At 45.0% G+C, this 19192-nt stretch overlaps 1 protein-coding gene across 1 annotated transcript; it reads right to left on the bottom strand.

Moving 5' to 3' along the window:
- Positions 1 to 3718: 3718 nt before the first annotated feature.
- On the bottom strand, positions 3719 to 13651 carry MESD (mesoderm development LRP chaperone). Its single transcript, XM_082388569.1, has 3 exons — positions 13376 to 13651; positions 6518 to 6750; positions 3719 to 5165 (listed from the first exon to the last, which is right to left on the bottom strand). The coding sequence occupies exons 1-3, from the start codon at positions 13580 to 13582 to the stop codon at positions 4907 to 4909; spliced, it is 699 nt and encodes a 232-aa protein (XP_082244695.1). The 5' UTR covers positions 13583 to 13651; the 3' UTR covers positions 3719 to 4906.
- Positions 13652 to 19192: the final 5541 nt, after the last annotated feature.

Here is a 19192-nt window from a genome sequence, read left to right as displayed (position 1 = left end):
ATGCCCCTTACATCACGTGCCTGTAGCAAGTGCTTCACTGCCCATGCCTAGCCCTTCCCTAGCCAAAAGCAGCATTTGGCATGGCCTTTCCTCCTTCTACAGGGGCGGGAGAAACATGGTTATTAGATAGAGAGGAACACTCCAGCCTGACCCTCCCAGAGGGCAGCCAGGGCTCCGAGGTCCATTGCTAATCAGAGGGACTCTCCGAAGGCTGGATAGGAAACCTTCTAGGAAGAGTGTTACCCGCCTCCATCGCCCCGACCCCACCAAGGTCTAGAACATTTGGTAAAAATCACAGGAGGGCACAGCCTACTCGTCAAGCAAGGCCACACAGCCTGAGCCCCCTCCCTTTCCTGTTAGGTTATAGAAAAGCTGAGAAAAAGCAATACTCAGGCCTTGAATTGCAGCTCCAGGAAAACAAACAATGCTCAGATAAGGAGGGAAGGGAGTCAGGAGAATTCACCAAAGACAGATGGTCTAGGCCAAGGTCTGGGAAAGGCTGTGTCTACAAAGCATGAACAAGAGGGGAAAAAACAAAGATGTGGTATCTATCCAAACATGCTGCAATTAGAAAACAACCACCACAAAAGAATACATGTACAAATACAGAAAAATATTCTATTCTGGGAAAAAATATAACACAAGGTGTAAATCAACTATACTTCAATAAAATTTAAGAAAATAAATAAAAAGCAAACATGAAAAAACATGAGATACAAAAACAAAGTTGGCAGTTCCTTGCAGAAAAGCAAACAAACAAACAAACAAAATCCGGAAAGTACAGAGTCTCCATCTGGACTTCCTGAATTCACAGAATTTAATGAAAACTTGTTTTCTAATAAAAACAGCTCAATAAAAACAGATTAAAAACAGAATGAGATTTTAAAAAAATCATTTCAGAGCTAAGAAAAAAATTGGTGCCCAAAACACCAACGCAAAACTGAAAATAAGTTAACAATAGAAGATAATCTTTTTTTCACATGATGGGAAAAAAACCACCTAAATTGCAATTGGAAATGACACACCATATTCTAGGAGAAAAAAAAAGATTTTGAAAAATCTTTTTAGCAAAATTACTGAATGATAGGAATGAGGCAGGATCCCCAAGATCTGATCGAAAAAGCAGTCGCTTCTAAGAGGAAAGATAAGGCTGGCCTCAGACCACTCCAATGGATGTATTACACAACTTGTCAGTGTACAAATAACACTCTTAAAGAAGAATCAGGAGACAGAAGGAAGTTTGAGAATTCCTCCACCTTGATGAGGGATTAATACATACTAAGTTGGTTTAATTTAAAAAGAAAAAGAGGTTTAACATTATGAAGGAAACAAGTACTAAAAACCACAACCTAACTATCAAAAACCAGGGGGGTGGAAGGATGTCTAATTATTAAGTTCTCATGCTTCATAGTTGATAGTCAAAGATGTCATGTGAATGTATTAAATCAAGAGACATGAAAACAAACATGAAAAAGTAAAATTGGGGACTTCCCTGGTGGTCCAGTGGTTAAGACTCCACGCTCCCAGTGCAGCGGGCATGGGTTCGATCCCTGGTTGGGGAACTAAGATCCCGCATGCCGCGCAGCGTGGACATAATTTTAAAAAATTTAAAAAGAAAAGTAAAAATGAATTTATATATGTGCATGTGTATATGTATTATATACCCCCCGCCCCTCCCTTAAACATGACATTTCCCTTGTTCATGAATCTGCAGATTGGGCGTGGCTTTTCTGCTTCCTGCATGGCTGGGACGTCTTGAGGGCTGGAAGCATTTGAAGGCTCACTTGCTCACCTGTCTGCGCCTGGGCTGGGATGACTCCTAGCTGGGGCTGGAACAGGTGGGGCTCTCTGAGCACCTCTCTCTCTGTGTGGCTCCTATACGTGGCCTCTCCACTAGGGTGGCTTCAGGGTAGCCAATGAAGATGTGGTTTTCACATCTATTAAATTGGCAAGTGTAATGCCCAGTGCTGGCCAGGATTTGAGGTCTACCGTTAGCAAAGCTAAGTTAACAAAACCACATTGGAGGGTCATTTGGCAGTCTACATGGGAAGGTTAAAATTTGTTTCTTCTAGCAATTCCACTGCTAGGAATTTGCCCCTCAGATATAAACACAAGTTTACCAAAATAGTTGGTAATATCTGTTAAAATGTCCAGTGCAGCACTGTACGTACTAGCGAGACCCTGAAAACTCAATGTGCATCAGCAGGGACTGTGCATGGGAACCGTGGGTCAAACCTCACCACCACCCAGCTCATCCTGCGCCACCTTCAGGCAAGGCCTGCACTACTCAAAGACCCTCCCAACTTGCCTCTCACACCAACCACTGCCCGCTTCCAATCAATTCTCTGGTGTAGCCAGTGCAAATCAGATTACCGCTCGAATCCACCCCACCACAGCTAACATCCTTCAGTCCTCCTGAATCTCTGCCAGACCCTGTGCACCCGACACAGACGCTACAGTTCCAGCTTTCATCCTCATTACTGCAACGTACCAGGTCTAGGGCTTCCCAGGGGGAGCGGGGGAGGATAGCCAGGGAGACAGGAGTCAGGACAGCAGGCATTTAGCTTTATCGCCTGGTAAGGCAGTTCCGTACCTTAACAGCTGGCTTGCAGAGGTGGATTTTCCAAGTGAATGGGCCCCTCTTACATAGGAATCTTCCAAATAAATCTTCACTTTCATAATTCTTATTCATAAAGGTGTACTGTTTAAGAGATCCCACAGACTTGTATAAGCTCTCAGGCCCCCATAAAACCTCCATAACTCACCTGTCCAGCCTGGTCCTGTGCTGTGCCCCAGCCTCTTCATTGGCCTTCCCGCTGTCCCTCCTCTGTCCCGTCTAACCACAGGGCCTTTGCATGGACTGTTTCCTCTGCCTAGGTTACTCCCTCCTCCTGCCTCAGAGAGGTCCCCTCTGACCATCCCAAGATTCCTCCACTTCTTGGCACTGTACTTCTTTCCTATTTCAACGGTTCCCATTTCACTTTGTATAGGATTAATATTTGTCTTTCCCCACCAAATCACTGTTTCACGATGGCAGGGGCTGTATCCACACTGTTGCTGGCATCTAGTGGTGCCCAGCATGTAACAGACGCTTAGTCAATACAGGCTGATGTGGCCGCATATCCCATAGGAAGCAATGAGACAGACGTGTACACTGTGACACGGAAAGCCAGCTAAGTGGAAACACAAGGTCCTGGGCAGGGTGGAGGGTGTGCGCCCTTCTGTTCAATGAAGACAAGCATCCAATCAGGACGGCTGCCCTATATACGAGGCCATCACGGCTACAGATGACAGAAACCCAACAAATCGCCCAAGTAAAAACCAAAAAAACCCAGGGGCAGGGCTGGTTTCAGACGAGGCTGGATGCAGGGGCTTAGGCGATACCACCAGGACCCGGCTCTCCCCCTGCTTCTCCCCACTGCCGGCTTCATCCTCAGACAGCCCTCCCCTGGAGGGGGCAAGAGGGCGGCAGCAGCTCCAGCCTCACTCCCCCGGGTTCAGATTGTATGAGAAGCACAGAACGCCTCTTCCTGAGGCGGCTCAAGCAGACTCACCCTGGGATTAATTCCTCCCTGGAGTGGGGGGCCTGCAGGGTAAACATCCCCGTACAGCACAGAACAGAAAACGAAGAGGGCGTGGGTCACCGTGGGGAGATCTGAATAGTTACCAAAAGAAGGGGAAATAGAGGCTGTAAGGCCAAAACAAATACATATCACTATAAACCAGTAAGTGTACCTTTCTTTTTTCTTTGAAAACAAATTAACAGTAGCTTCCACTGGGACAAGGCAGTGGCAGCAGGGGAGGCCAAGGCTTTTTGCTTTGTACCGTTCTTTAACGATGACGTTTTCTAACCGTGTGAGTGCTGTTTTTGATTTGTTAAAATCACAAGGGGAGACTTTTTGAACAAATAATTTTAGTTCTTAAAAATGACACCTGTGTATAAATTCTGTAACTCTTAGAGTAGGCTCTGACGTATGAATAGCAACATCAGACAGTAACAGGTAGCACATCATATTAGTACCACACAAAAACACCACAAATTTAGGCACTTTATCAAAGAAAAATGTTTAGAAGTGAATGAGGTTACTGAGTCTTCCGCTTCACTCTGCAAAGAACTCTGCTGATGCCCGATTTACACCCTTGAAAATCATCACATTAAATGGAACACACAACTCTCAACACCGGCATTACTCTTTCCTAAATAAAGTTCTATTCTGACAGAACCCCTGGCCTTACAGACCACATGAAACCTGACAGATACCAAGAGTTCTCTATAACTGACGAGAAGGATTCAAGTCCAAGAAACTCGAAGTGAATACTTAGGATTTCCAAGTTGCATTATTTTCTGTTCTCTGCATCTTCTGCACAGATTTGGGGTTTACACATCCTGGCGTCCTGATTGTATGTTTAGATACCGGAGCTCTGTGCCGTGCTCCTGTGGAGCGTTTTTAATCTCACAGTAATGAAGTGATGTCTGTGGCATGGAGAGCCTGATTCAATTAAGTCAGGAGTCTTAAGTTTGTCCGATGAGAACCTGGTATCCTTTCAGTTAACAGAAATAAAAAGCATGGATACAGCAGGCTGCCGGATGAGAGCAGGTGCAGCGAAGGGAGCGGTGCCACAGCCTGGCCGGAGACTCCCCACATTTATGGGAAAGAGCAACACCGCCAGGTTTCCATTTAAAGTGATTTTATAGTAAACGTGAATTTGTCAGTGTCCCATGTTAATTACGAAACCTCTGTCTTCTGACTTGAAGCCTTTTCAACAGTAATTCTTACACTGACCAGAAACTGGTCATGTGGCAGACCTTTTCCAGCAGAGAACTCATGGTTTCCCACGCCCGCCCCCGGCCCAGGCGCCCTGGCTGAGCTCCCCGAGCTCCTCTGCAGAGCCCGCAGCTGCCCCGCTACAGCTCTTCTCTTTTACTCCCAGCTCGATTGCCTTCCTTCGAAGCCCGGGGTTTCGGCTCTCCCCCCTCCTTCTTTTTGCCTTTCTCTTGCTTGGTTTTATTTTTCTCTTTGCTTCCTCTTCCTTTGCCAGGGTACACCTGTCCCTCCAGAGTTACATCGGCACACCTGTCTTGACTGACCAAGAAGTCCTTGATCTCCCAGGCGTAGCTGCCGTCACGCAGCATGAAGATGGCACGGTCTGACCCCACGATGAACCTTGACAGAGAGACGGGACCACAGTCAGCTCACCGCTAGTACAGGGCTAATGGGTCAGAGCGGTCCTGTGGCACTTAACCGAGAACGCTTTTTCAAATTCTACATGAATACAGAACAAAACATTCTATTTTCGAAGGTCTGACAGTCACTGTTTGAAAATACTAGCTGGCTGAACTATTTAACACCTCGGCTCAGATCAAAACAAAGGAGAACCTGGGGTGGGGGGTGTGATATAGAAGTGGCTGCTCATGTGAAGGGCGGGATTAGGAAGAGGGCCTTGGGAGGCTGCAGACGTGCTCAGGGCCTCCGCCGGGGCAGCGAGGGGGAGGCTGCCATTTGGGTCCGTTTTACATCCTGAAGGGCCCAGATAAGTTTTCATTTGACAAAACGACTCTGCTGATAAAGGCTGAGAAACACCAGTTTAGATCAGGTCATAAGAGGCCCATGAAGGGCTCAGGAGGATGCTCGGCTACTGGACAGAAATCCTAACCCTGGAAGTTACAGCAAGCGTCCAAGTACGTCCACACTCACCAGGCCCCAAGGAGCAGAGAGGAACAGGATGGAGCCTGGGTGGATGGACCACTAGTGCGGCCAGTGGGCACAATCCTTCTGTTCCCGAGGGGCTACACCTACGACACCACCCTTCCGTTTGTAACGCCCCACCACTCCAGAGATCGGTGAGAGCTCTGGACCAGTAACCACCACAGCACTGATTTGTTCCCCTAAGTGTCTACTTAAGCTAACAAAAGCATTCTGCCATCCTAGACATGCTCTGAGTACTCCTTCATTCCTTTTACATTTCCCGAACTAAGATATTTGAAGACCCTAAATTTCAGAACTGTTACTGGGGAAGAAAAAGGAAATTCCTTAAAATTGCATCTTAGGAGTATACTGACCTCTGACAACTGGGCTCCTTCTCTTTAAAGTAACAATCTGGTCCAAGCTTATGTGTAAACATAGCTACACAGAAAAGCATTCTCTGACAACCAGAGACTTCTAAAGGATGAGGCACACTACTGTCAAACTGTAACTAATTTGCCCCCCACAGAGGCTAAGCTATACAGCTTCTTACTCAGATAAAAGAAAAGTTAAAGACACAAACATAAATAGCTTTAGGATCAAATGAGATATTAAAACAAACAAATAAATAAATTTACCGGCTTTGACCAAAAATGAATGCTCTTCTTCAAAGAAAAGAAAAAAGGTAAATAAATAAATATAAAAGAAGACAGACTAGATAGGAAAGGTCCAGGGCCCTTATAAATACTGCCAGGAAGGATATGCCATTACACAGACACAGAAAAAGCCCCAGCACAGCCCCCATTTTCTCGGCAAGGCTGTTGCTGCTTTACCTCTGGACATCGTAGTTGGCGTTGAAAAGACTGCCCTGCCAGAGGCTCGTGATTTCCTCCGTCTCCTTCTCCGTGGGGCTTCCTGATACAGTGACAAACATCATGAGAGTCTTGCCCTTCTTTGTCATCTTCAATATGCTCTCAGGCTTGCCCGGGTCTATCCGTGAGAAGTCTATAGGTGCAGAGGGTCTTTTGTGCTCTGGGAGATCTCCTTCTTCTATGTCGTCATCTTTCTATAAGGATGGGGGAAAAAAAGCATCACATAAAGTGTGCATTTCAACTGGCAAAGGCAAGAACATCTGCGTATGATGTCAGGTGTAGGTTTATGATCTAAATTACAACAGAAAGAAGTAAACCCAGGGGATTCCCTCCTCCACTTGACTTTCAAGCAAAGTCTAAATTTCAGGCAGCACTCATCACTCCAGGTCACTAGTCACAGAGAACCCCACGTGATGGGTTTCTAAAGCTTTTTCACCCTCAAAGAATCTACCCAATATGGTAGATTATAAGAACGGCCACATTCGGGTTTGGTCATACAATTAAATACTACACAGCGATGAAGAAAAACAAATACTGATACATGCAACCAATCTCAAAAATACTGTATTGAGTGACAGAGCCGGGCACAAAAATCAGACACGTTATACAATTCATTTATTTGAAATTCAAGAACAGGTAAAATTAATCCAGGACGACAGAAGTGAGAACAGTGGCTGCCTCTGGGGGAGAGGGTTACAAGGTGGGACTGACTGAGAAGGGACACGAGGGTACTTTCTGCGGTGATGGGAATGCTCTGTATTTTCACAGGGGTGTGGATAACGTAACAGATGTATCCATTTGTCAAAACTCATGAATTTTCACTGAATACTGAAAATCTGCATTTCATGTACATCAATTCCACCTAAAAAATAAGAACCATAAACAAATATTCAATTCTAGTTAGTAGGTTTGGTTGTTGCAGTGGTGTAAGCTAGCAATTCTGAACCACAATCTGTGAATTCTAGGCTTGAGCAAAGGAGTAACTGTATTGAGGCTAATGAGAACCAGGTTCCTCCCTTTGGGGAAGGGAGCTACAAATACAGAAGGGGGAAGAATGCACCTGAGGTACTGGGCTGGCATTGGAGGCAGCAGAAGGAACTTATGATTTTTGATAGACAGATAGATAATAATATTTGAAAGAATCAGGGTTCCACAGAGAAAAGGCTAATTCCAGCAAAGAAAACAGAAGATGAGTCTGGAATATCGTCTTGTATCAGAAAGTGAAAAAGTGCTCAGAGAATTATGGGATGTGTCAGAATGACACAGAAGCCAACATGAAACAGAGCTCATGGGCCTAATCTGGAATAATTTGAAAATCAAAATAATGACAGAATGATTTATAACTCCCAAATAAAATAAGAACCACTGAATCCAGACCCATATAAACAAACAAGTGAGTTAATTGCTAATGGTAGAATGCCAACCAATAAATAGAAGATAAATGAATTAAAACCATGTAAAAGAACCTGTGTTCGTTGGAGAAAAGGCTACTCCCAGCAGCAAAAAGAAATGCAGGGACTTCCCTGGTGGCGCAGTGGTTAAGAACCCGCCTGCCAATGCAGGGGACACGGGTTCGAGTCCTGGGCCGGGAAGATCCCACATGCCGCGGAGCAACTAAGCCCGTGCGCCACAACTACTGAGACTGCACTCTAGAGCCCGTGAGCCACAACTACTGAAGCCCTTGTGCCTAGAGCCCGTGCTCCGCAACAAGAGAACCCACCGCAATGAGAAGCCCACGCACCGCAACAAAGAGTACCCCCACTCACCACAGCTAGAGAAAGCCCGCACACAGCAACGAAGACCCAACACAGCCCCCCCCACAAAAAAGGAAGTAGAGTACTGCTCGATGTTATCACATGGATGATCCTTGACAACATTATGGTAAGTGAAAGAAGCCAGACACAAAAGACTACATACACATTGTATGATTCTACTTATATGAAATGTCCAGAGCAGACAAATCTATGGAGACAGAAAGTAGATTAGAGGTTGCCTAGGGCTGGCTGGAGGGCTGGGAGGAACTCAGGGAGGGGTGACCGAGACTACGGAGTTTGTTTTTGGGGTGATGCAAATGTTCTAAAATTGACTGTGGTGATGGCTGCACAACTCTCTGAATATTATAAAAACCATTGAAATGTACACTTTAAACGCGAACTACATGGCATGAATTATATCTCAATAAAGCTGTTATCAAAAAAAAGAAAAAAATCACACGAAAAAACCCAACCTAAAATGAAACAGAAAGCCCCTATATACTACTTGGGCCTCTTGACAAATCATTGAAGGGCCAAGGCTTAAGACACAACAATAATGTACTGTAGTAAACATACTTTTAATAAAAGATGAGAATGAAAGAATTCTGAAGCAGTGTTTGAAGGTGATCCATATTTGTATCAGACCTAGGCTCTGACGTCAGCTCCACCGAACTCACCGGTGTGGCCTTGGACAAGACTCCATAATCCTCGAGGCCTGTTTCCTCGTCCGTAAGAGGAAAAGCAGAACTAGGTGATCTCCAAGGCCCTAGCAGTGTGAGGCCAGCCCTTTCCTCAACTCCGCCACCCTCTCAACTGACCCACATCTTCCTCATTTTGCTCTGAAAGAGCTGCTGGTGACCTGCAGGCAGGAGCATGGGCTGCACTGTCACACAGACCTGGGTTCGGCTCCAGGTCCCACCCCTATAGCTTGGAGAAGTGGAAAATCACTTTCCTCACCTATAATGGGGGCAGAGGGTAATGACGGCATCTCCCTCCTAAGCTTGTTTGGGGGATTCAATGACACAAAGGCAAGCAGTAAATACTTAATACATGTTGCCTATTACCACCTGGCCCTCTGTAACCTGGCCTCCAGCCGACTATGGAAATCACCCTCTCAAAGTACACAGGAGCTCCCGGTGGCCAAATTCACAGGCTGTTTCTGACTGTATTTTCTTCTATTTCTCCGTAACATCTGTTACGGTTGCCTTAAAATACTTCAAGACGTCTAGTTGGTTCAATTACCTAGAATATTTTTATTTTTCAAGCTGATCCTACTAATGGTCATGACATTAACTCAGTAGGTCACAAGCACCATTTCTTTTTCATGAAAATATAATTAAATAATCAGAAGTCTAGTGCATATAGCCAAGGTAAGGATCGTTTCAAGAACTTTTAATTTCCATTTTATATGTTTGAGGGTGAGTTTCAGTTACAAAAGGAAAAGAAAACCAGTACCCTAGATGCAAGCAATTGTCCAGGTCTATTCTTAGTTCCACCGCTTCCCTGAGTAAGCTTACTTGTTCTATCACTTTCCCTAAACCGAAAGCAATCAAACGCTTACCCCCAAGCAGGGCTGGAGGGGGGGGGAAGACCAAGCGGCCCTCCCCACACCCTACCCAGGCTTGCCTCTAGGCCAGTCTTGCATTTCTGACCGGCTTCACCACTTCTCCACTGCTGTTTGTCAAATTAAACAGCTACAGAGCTGAACTCCCTTTTCCTGTAAATCCTTTTCTTCCTCCCAGGGTCCTTGATAATAATACCAGCTACCATCTACTGTGTAGCTACTGTGTCTCAGGCATTTGTTATTTCCCACCTCAGGACAATTCTGCAAGATCCCCATTGAATAGAGAAGTGGATGAGGCTCAGAGAAGGTAAGTAACCTACTCGAGGCCACAGGCTTGAAGGGGTTGATGCCGAAGTACAGACTCACAGTCTGGCTCTGGATCCCTCCCCACCTACCCCTCTGCGGCACCTGGTTACAGTAATGTAAGAAGGAATCACCTTCGGTTTTCCTATACCAACCGGGACTCAGCAGTAGTTGCAACACGGTGGAAGTGGAAGGAGTTCTCCCCTTCCTGCCCCACTCCACCCCCGAGGCAGGCCTCTCGCTGCGGGCATGATGCTCACAGTAGCAGAGGGGTGCGGGAAGAATTCAGGGATTGCCAGCAGGGGAGGAAGCACTGCTTCCTTCAAAAAAGCGACCAGAGATGGATCTGCTCTCCCACCGAAAAAAATCACTGCTACTGGGGAAGGGCGCTCACGCTTGCAGAGCGTCTGCAAACATGAGCTCATTTCATCTGCAAGGAACCCTGCGAAGTGGGATGTTCTCTGGCTTTACGGATAAGGAAAATGAGAATCACACAGTTTCCAAGGGTTAAGGCTGAGTTCAAAACCTCTGTCCTTTCACTGCATTATCCTTGTCACCTTCCTGGTTATGCAGTCAATCAACTGCCAAGTCGTGTTAAGAGCATAAAATCTCTCACATATCTTTCTCCCTTCTAATCCATTACTGCAGCTTCTAGCTTAACCCAGGTCCTCCTCATCTCCCTTCGTTTGCACTCTGTTCACCAATCTGTATGGCAGTGTAGTAAAATGGTGAAAAGAACAAGCTTTAAAGTCAAGTGACTGAATTTAAAATTAAGCTAATTTGCTGTGTGCCTTTGGGCAAGTTACTTAACCTCTCTGTGCCTCAATATAATCATCTAGAAAACAGAGATAAGTACCTCCCTCCACAAACAGGTAAGAGGATTAAATGAGATAAGAGTGTTTAGCCTTGTTAGCTAATGAACACTCAATAAATATTAGGCTGTCTCTGCCTTCAGAGTTTCTCCTCCATCTTAAACTTTGCTGACCAATTAATTTTCCTGAATTTTAGCCCTAATCATGATATTCCACTATTCAAAAACGTTTGACAGCTGAAACGACCACTCTAGGGCATACTCTGAAGCCTTTTAAAAATATTACAAGGATTATGCAGTAACCTGGGGAAATGCTTAATATATAGCAAAAGAAAAAAAGAACAGCAAAAAATTCTATTGATGCTATGCTTTCAGCTGTAAAAACTATGTCTGAATACAGAAGCAGAACCAAAAGACTACAACACATGTTCTGGGATGAAGTTATGGATGATTAAACATGCCAGTGTTATAACATTTGGGTAACACAACTTTTCAAACTCATCAGGGACTACATTTTTCCTTCTAAATAAAGTCCAAACCCCACAGGATTCAAGGCCTAGCAGGGCCTGGTTCTCACTAACCTTTCCATCCTTACTTCTCACTATGTGGCTTCAGAAAGTCTGTTCCAGCCAACCTAACCAATTTATTATATCAGCGTAGCTAATAGTTAGAGCTGCACTACTCTAGGTTCTTTCCAAGTTTTCTCAGTTAATCCTCACAACAACTCTGAGGTGGGTACTAACACCTCTATTTTGCAGGTGAGGAAACTAAAGTCCAGAGAGGCTCTTTACCAGTCCAGATTTCCAAGCTGAAGTGGTCTGAACCCAGGCAGTCTAACTCCACAGCCTGGGCTATTAACATTTACACCATTCTGCCCAGTCTCCTCACGTCCCATCCACCTCAGCTCATGCTACTCAGTTAGTAATGCCATTCTCCCACATTCCCTGGTCTACCTAAAACACCATTTCCTTCCTGAAACCCTCTGAGATTCCCACAGCACTTTCTTTTTATAGCACTCAGCCATTTCTACTGTGTACTGCAGTTATTTTTACTGTTAACTGCTATTCCTGATGGTTGGATCCCTTGTACACCTCTGCAGCACCCTTTTTTGTCTCGCTCAGGGTCTGAGTATTTCCAGGCTAGGGTTTCTGCATGAGATGCGATTCTCACTTTGGTGGATCAAAAACTGCATTTGCCAGAGTCCAAAAAGAGATTGGGAGATTGCAAGGGAGATGGAAAGTGGGGAAGGAACTGCTGCACCAAGTTCCTTTTTCCTTAGTGGTTGGCAAACACCCAGATCGACCCCGAGCTTTCCTTCAGCTGCAGGTCAACATGAAAACTGCTTTCTTCCAGTCAAATGCATCGGATGGTACTTTAAACTCATGTCTGAAAGCCTCTATCCAATACAAACACACACAGATAAACCACAAAATAACAAAACATCAGGGTTGAAAGAAATCATCCAGGAAAATTTCATTCTGCACATAAGGAACCAGAGGTCTAGAGTGGAGACCTACTTGCCCAAGGTTACACAGTGAGCAGAACCCAAGCTTCTGACTCTGGTTCGCCAGCTGTGCAAATGAACCAGGACAAGACACCCACCTCTGGATGCAAAAGAGGCAGCAACGTGGTTTTGGTTAGTCAACCTTACCTAAAAAGGTTATTACCCACTCCCTGTAATGACACACTCCAGTGCATTCAAGTAACAAATCAGAAAACTGACTCTCACAAAAACAAATCATTGCTCCCTTAAGCGAAAAATGTGAGCTCCATGAGAGAGCGCCACTAGCCTCTGCTACCGCCTCCCACACCACTCCCCCCTCAAATTAAAGCCACTCCAAAATTACAAAAACTCTCAGCAGGGACATATAACCAAAATGGGCACTCTGAATTCCTACTAATTTAGAACACGGGAGAACTATGAAAGCTGAAACGGCCCTCTTGAAAGATAATCCTCACCATGCCCCTCTCCCATCCACTCGTCCCATTCTTCAGGAGTGTAATGGAAAAGGTCTCCCTCCCCATTAGGAGGGCGCACTGACCACGGGGAGCAACGCGGCGGCGACCAGGGCACAGAAGGCAAAGTAGGGCTGAATAGGGAGAGGCTGACCCGTGATTGGAGTGGCCCGGGGAATGGTGAAAGAGGACACTGGGATGAATGGCCTGGGACGGGGGTCGGCAGGGTGATCGGGGGTGAGAGGAGGCATGAAGATTAGCGGTGGCTGGAGTGGGTCAGTAAGGGCTCATGGCATGCGTAGAGAGGAGGTTAGTGGGTCGGAAGATTCCGAGACGGAGGTCTAAAGGGTCCCAAGACGGAGAAGGTAAGAGGTCACTGGGCAGGGGCCCGGCACAGAGAAGAGCCTAGAGGGTGTGCGCGCGCCGCGGACCTCCCACTGTTCCAAAAGACGAGCCATGTCCGCATCATTGTAGTCGCGAATATCCTTCTTCTTCTTCCGGAGAGGTGGGGTGGCCTCGCCGGGCGTCTCGGCTGGGCCCTCAGCGGCGAAGGCCCTCAGCGGCAGCAGTAGAAGCAGCAGCAGTTCAGAGGCACAGAGAAGGACCACGGCGGCACGGGCCCAGCCGGAGGTCGCCATCTTCGTCGCGCAGCGCCGTGCCGCCGCGGGGACCGGACCTGCGCGAACCGCCGGCCCCGCCCCAGGCCACCACTTTCCCGGGCCCGCCCTCTGCCGTCGCCTGAGCGGGACACGCCTCCAGCCCCGCCTCTACAGGCTGGAGGCCCCCGTGGCTCCGCCTCCCTGCCCTCGGTAGCCTACCAGGCCCCGCCCCGGCCCATTTCCTCCAGCCCCGACCTCCTGAAGCCCCGCCTCCTTCGCCATCTTGGCCCCGCCCCACAGGTTTCTCCCGCTGGTCCGGCTGAGGCTTTCTGCTCGGGCTGGTTCGGACCCGAGTGCTCGTCTTCATTTTCCTCCAGAGGCCGTCGTTTTTCTCTCTAACACGCAGGCCAGGTCCAAAAATTCCCTCAGGGCCTCTAGGAATCTTCAAACAGCGCTTCACGAGGCCTCAGGTTTTCGCCTGTGAAATGAATTAGAGCTGGAACTTCTAGGAGCTTCCTTTGCTCTAAGAAAGCCGGTTTCACGAGGTCACACGTTTCCTCCCAGTCTCCTGCAATTTCCTTTGAAAACAGCCTGTTGAAAAGGAGTGAGTGGCAGGTAGAGCAACTTTCTTAGGAGATCGTAAATAGATCGGGCCCAGGGCTTTGCTGCTCAGCAGAGAGTTCAATTCGTCTCTCAATATTACTGTCATCTCTTGAACTTGAAAAAGCTTTTTAAAAAATCATTACTTCTCATCTGTAAAACAGCTTCAGTATCTCTTCTGATTTTAACGTAATACTGTCGGCTCTGTTTAATCCTTTTCAAGGTTGAATCATTCTGTTTTTTGTTTCTTACTTAATAAGATTCAGCCCAGAGATGCTTTAAAATTCCACGGATTTTAAATGGCTGATCTGCTGACTTCTTTTAAACTTTTAATTGGATAAATAAGACACGAATCACTTACTGAAGCTGTAAAATATTCGACCATTGTACAAAAACATTCTACTCTATTCCACACCAGTCACAATTCTGTTTCACACCAGTTATCAGCCTGTCGAATACTGTATACATTTTTCTATACATTTACAAACATCAAAGTGTCTCTAGAAATGGTTTTGTTGCATTTATATGTGTGTTTATGGCAGCACACTACAAATCGGTATGCGTATTAGCTCTTTAAGGGTTTTCCACTTACCAGTATGACGTGATGAACTTTCATTCTTTATACTGCAGTATAGTATGTTTTGGTATTAATATGCCAATAGTTTATTTCCTTATTACCCTACTGATGGGCATTTACTACCAATTCTTCTGCTATTACCAAAAGAAAAAAAAAAGAGCCATAATAAACCTCTTTATTCATGCCTTGTGTTATGGGCTGAATTGTATCCCCCCGAATTTCATATGTTGAAGTCCTAACTCCTCAGGACCTCAGAATGTGACTGTATTTGGAGATTGGATCTTTAAAGAGGTAATTAAGTTAAAATGAGGTTGTTAGGGTGGACCCTGATCCAATATGACTGGTGTCCTTGTAAAAGAGGAGGAAATTTGGACACAGTCATGTATAGAGGGGAGACCATGTGAAGACACAGGGAGAAGATGGCCATTTACAAGCCAAGGAGAGACGTCTCAGAAGAAACCAACCCTGCTGACACCTTGATCTGGGACTTCTACCCTCCAGAACAGTGAGAAAATAAATTTCTGTTGTTTAAGCCACCTGGTCTGTACTTTGTTATGGCAGCCCTAGCAAGCTAATATATCTTGCTTGGATAGGATTACAGGCTACATATAAGAGAAAACTGAATTTGTAAAAAAGTGGCTTAAACAAGGCAAGAGAGTGTTGTTGTTATTGTTTGATTTTTCTTTCACAGAAACAGTTGGATACTAAGCATCTAGGGCTGGTATTTTGGCTCTTTGGTCATCTGGCACCTAGTCTCTTTCTCATCCTGTTCCATCATACTGGCCTGTGGCTTCCATCCTCAAGGTCACAAGTTCCTAAATAGCTACTGGAGCCCTCGCCATCAAGATGACGTTCATCCAGAGGAAGGAGGAAGGAAGGAAAGCCAATAGGAGCACACCTTTTAATGGAGTCAGCTTCTTTTCAGCAGCCTACTTGGATGTTCCACACAGCACTTCTGTTTACATCTCATGGGCTGGAACCTAGCCTTCTCAGGGAGGCTGTCTTCTGGCTGTCTACATTGTCACTCCAAATAAAACTGGGATTCTGTTACTAAGGGAAAAGAGGAAGTGGACGTTGAGCAGGTAACTATTAGTTAACAATGTCTGCCTCACCTTCAAGCTTAGGACCACTGAAGTTTAAAGCTCTCCCACTGTAGGGTGGCTGATATTGTGCATACATCTATATATACACACGCTATGCCATTTCCTATTGACATTGAGCAGAAACAACTCATAAGAAAAAAATCGTTTTTTTCTTCTCTTTTCTTTTCTGAAATCATAGGGGAAATGTCATAAGCTTTCTCCCCAGAGCGCATTGCTCCACCCAGTGGCTCAGTGCCCTGTCCTGGTGCAGTCATGCTAAAAAACATGCACAGCTGTGGCCGATCATGTGCTCTGCTGGGAGGGGTCACCCTGGTCATTTTGCCAGCTGCCAAGTTAAGGTGCAGAAGTGCTGGGATTCCTGGTCCATAGTATCTAGTGATACAGAAAAAAAAAAAAAAAAAAAAGGCGTTTAGTGTTTTACAGAAATTGTTGGAGTTGTGTAAAACAAAATTCCAGGGCTCCTTTCATCTAAGGAGGAAATCAATTCAGTTTATTATCCAGTGATGTGCAAACATCTGGATTGATTGCATTTTCACCAATTTGAGGTTTGGAACTTGATTCAGTTCAACCCTGCGAGAGTGTAGTTTTACTAAGGGTCTACTGTCAATCAAGAACCACATGGGGGCACTGATGGAAAGATTACTATAAGAAGGTCCCTGCACTAAAGAGCCTGCAAACTAGCAGAGGAGATAAACAATACACAGTAAGTATAATGCAGATTGCAGAAGGTCAGGACCTGAAGGGATAATATGATGATAATAATATCCTTATTTTAAACAAGAGGAAACCCTGGTTTTGGAACGGCATCATTTGTCTGAAGTCACACAGCTTGTGAAGTGTCAGGCGAGAAGCCCAGCCCAGGTCTATTGGATGACGAGGTGTATCTCTCTCCCAGCGTAGCACCATCTCCATCTGGGTTAATTGTCGAAGCACTCAGGAGAGTTAAAGTGGAGGCCAGATGGAAGACCCGTTGAAAAGGAGTCTGGAGGCGGGAATGCTCAGATGGGATGAGATAAGAGTGTGAACCTGATCTGAGGCCATGTAGTAGGGCAGGAGAGGAGGGGACAGAAGTGAAAGAGATTGTGTGGTCATGGCTTAAATGCGGCCACTACTGCCCCGGGGTTTAATACTAACCGGACCTCTAAGTGGTTCAGTGACTGCAGATGGTAAAATCAAGCCCCCATCTACTCTCCATCTTAGGTGGCCTCAGCTGGGTTCCTCCTGGCTTGTGTCATGCCACAGCACAAAAGGATGTCTAGCAATATCTGTAATCAAGCAGGGATGATATTCAAAATACTGAAAAACTGGAATGGCACAGTTTCCAGCTATTCAGAACCGAGTCCTACGACCTGAAGGGTACAGCTCGGTTCTGGAGGCTCTGGGGTGCCAAATATTAACCCTTTAAAGACTGAATCATGGGGAATCATGGGAAGAGGGTCCTGAGCTTGGGGCTGAGGCGGAGACAGGGGCGGCCATGACTATTTATCATTCTTTACTTTAGTACTTTTTACCTCGGTGCAAGAAGAGTCACCACCTATCTCCTGAGCTTTATATTTACTCACATGTAGCAACTAATTGATTATCTTTTGACTACAATTACAGATTTCCAGGAGAGGATGTGATTGGCCCAGGCTGGGGTGGGTGTCTGTTCCTGGTCACCATCATTACTTGTGAACAGGAGAACAGGACTCGTATCATTAAATTTAACACTTAAAACTTGTGTTTGCAAGAGGGAAAGGGGGGGTGGGGTGGGAGGAATTGGGAAACTGGGATTGACACATATATATTATTGACACTATGTATAAAATAGACAGCTGATGGGAACATACCTATAGCACAGGGAACTCTAGTAATGCACTGTGGTGACCTAAATGGGAGGGAAATCCAAAAGGGAGGGGATATCCGTATGTGTATGGCTGATTCATTTTGTTGTGCAGTGGAGGCTAACAACATTATAAAGCAACCATACTCCAAAAACAAACAAACAACAATACTTGTGTTTGCCAAACACCATGAAGAAAAGTTAAAAGGTAAATGGTAAATTGGGAGGAAAACTCCAACATGGCAGAGACAAAAATAGCTTACAAATCAGTACGAAAAAGATGAACTCCTTGATTGAAAAATGGGAAAGGAGATGAATAATATTTTTATTTCTCCAAAATAAATGAAACTATGTATACATAAAAAAAAGTGCAGAAGTGATATCTCACGAGATATCAAAGAAATGCAAATTCAAATAAGATATAATTTTTTGCCTATCAGTGGGGCCAGAATAAAAATAAAGATACTGTACATTGTTGGCAAGGCTCAGTAAAAAAGCATTCTCATTCACTTATGGGGATGGGGACTTTCTGCGTGAAAATTAGGTGAACTGTATCAAAACTCTAAAAAAATGCGTAATTCCACTGCCAAGAATGATTCTGTGGAAATAGACAATGAAAACAATAGAAATGGTAATAATACAGAGCACTTACTATGTGGCAGGCACTCTTCTGAATGCTGTACGTGTATTTCTTCATTTACGCATTGTAACAATCTTATGTAACACTCTCCGTAAGAGGAGAAAGCAGGAACCACCCTAAATGTTCAACCATAGTAGACTGTAAAATCCACATTTACAATGCAAAACAATGCAGTTGTTAAATATGATGTCATAGATGTATATTTGTTGATATTAAAGATGTTTATTTTACATTATTAAATGACAAAATGTTATAACATGGTATTAAAATGATATAGATATGTATACGTATGTATGGGAAAGTAGCTGCAAACATGTACATCGTGGCTGCCTCTGAGCATGGGATTTCAAATCAGTTGTATTTTAAAGGGGGTGGGGGACCCACATAAATGCACCGATGCTCCTAAAATACTGATTGATACTGTTCTCTTCACCAACATGTAAGAAAAAAAAGTCTAATTTCAACTGAAATTCTCAGAATAATACACTTAATTCAAATTGTCTATAATACTGCAATTGCCTTGAAAATTTAGGGAAGTGATTTGAATTCCTCTCCTAAGAGGAAAAGGTAGGAATTTTATCTGTGTTATCTGAAACATCACCTATACGTTGCAGCACAGATATATGCAATTACGTTTAGAGAACTCACAATCTCTGTTTCCAAAGAATTAGCTTCCTGGACCCTCCAAAACAAGCTGGTAAGAGAAATGGGGTGAACACACTTGCTAAGCAAAGGCCAAGCATTCAATCTTAGAGCTGTGAGCGGTAGATCATGATCACATACAGGCCGCACCCCTGCTGTGGGTTCATGAATGTCCATGACTCTCTGTTCATTACTGAGTAAGAGCTACGGGCAACAGGATTTTGGTTCAATGAAAGGATGCCTTCCTTGCAGAGAACTGCAAATG

This window comes from Balaenoptera borealis (assembly GCF_965194805.1).
Source record: "Balaenoptera borealis genome assembly, chromosome: 3".
NCBI classification, from domain to species: domain Eukaryota; kingdom Metazoa; phylum Chordata; class Mammalia; order Artiodactyla; family Balaenopteridae; genus Balaenoptera; species Balaenoptera borealis.
This window is presented reverse-complemented; position numbering and strand designations above follow the sequence as displayed.

Excerpts from the sequence above, each read along its gene's own strand:
- MESD (XM_082388569.1), bottom strand. The coding sequence starts at position 13,582 with ATGGCGACCTCCGGCTGGGCCCGTGCCGCCGTGGTCCTTCTCTGTGCC. Across the intron at positions 6,751-13,375 it reads GTCTTTTGGAACAGTGGGAG|AAAGATGACGACATAGAAGA; the intron begins GTCCGCGGCGCG and ends CCATCCTTATAG. Across the intron at positions 5,166-6,517 it reads GCCAACTACGATGTCCAGAG|GTTCATCGTGGGGTCAGACC; the intron begins GTAAAGCAGCAA and ends CTCTCTGTCAAG.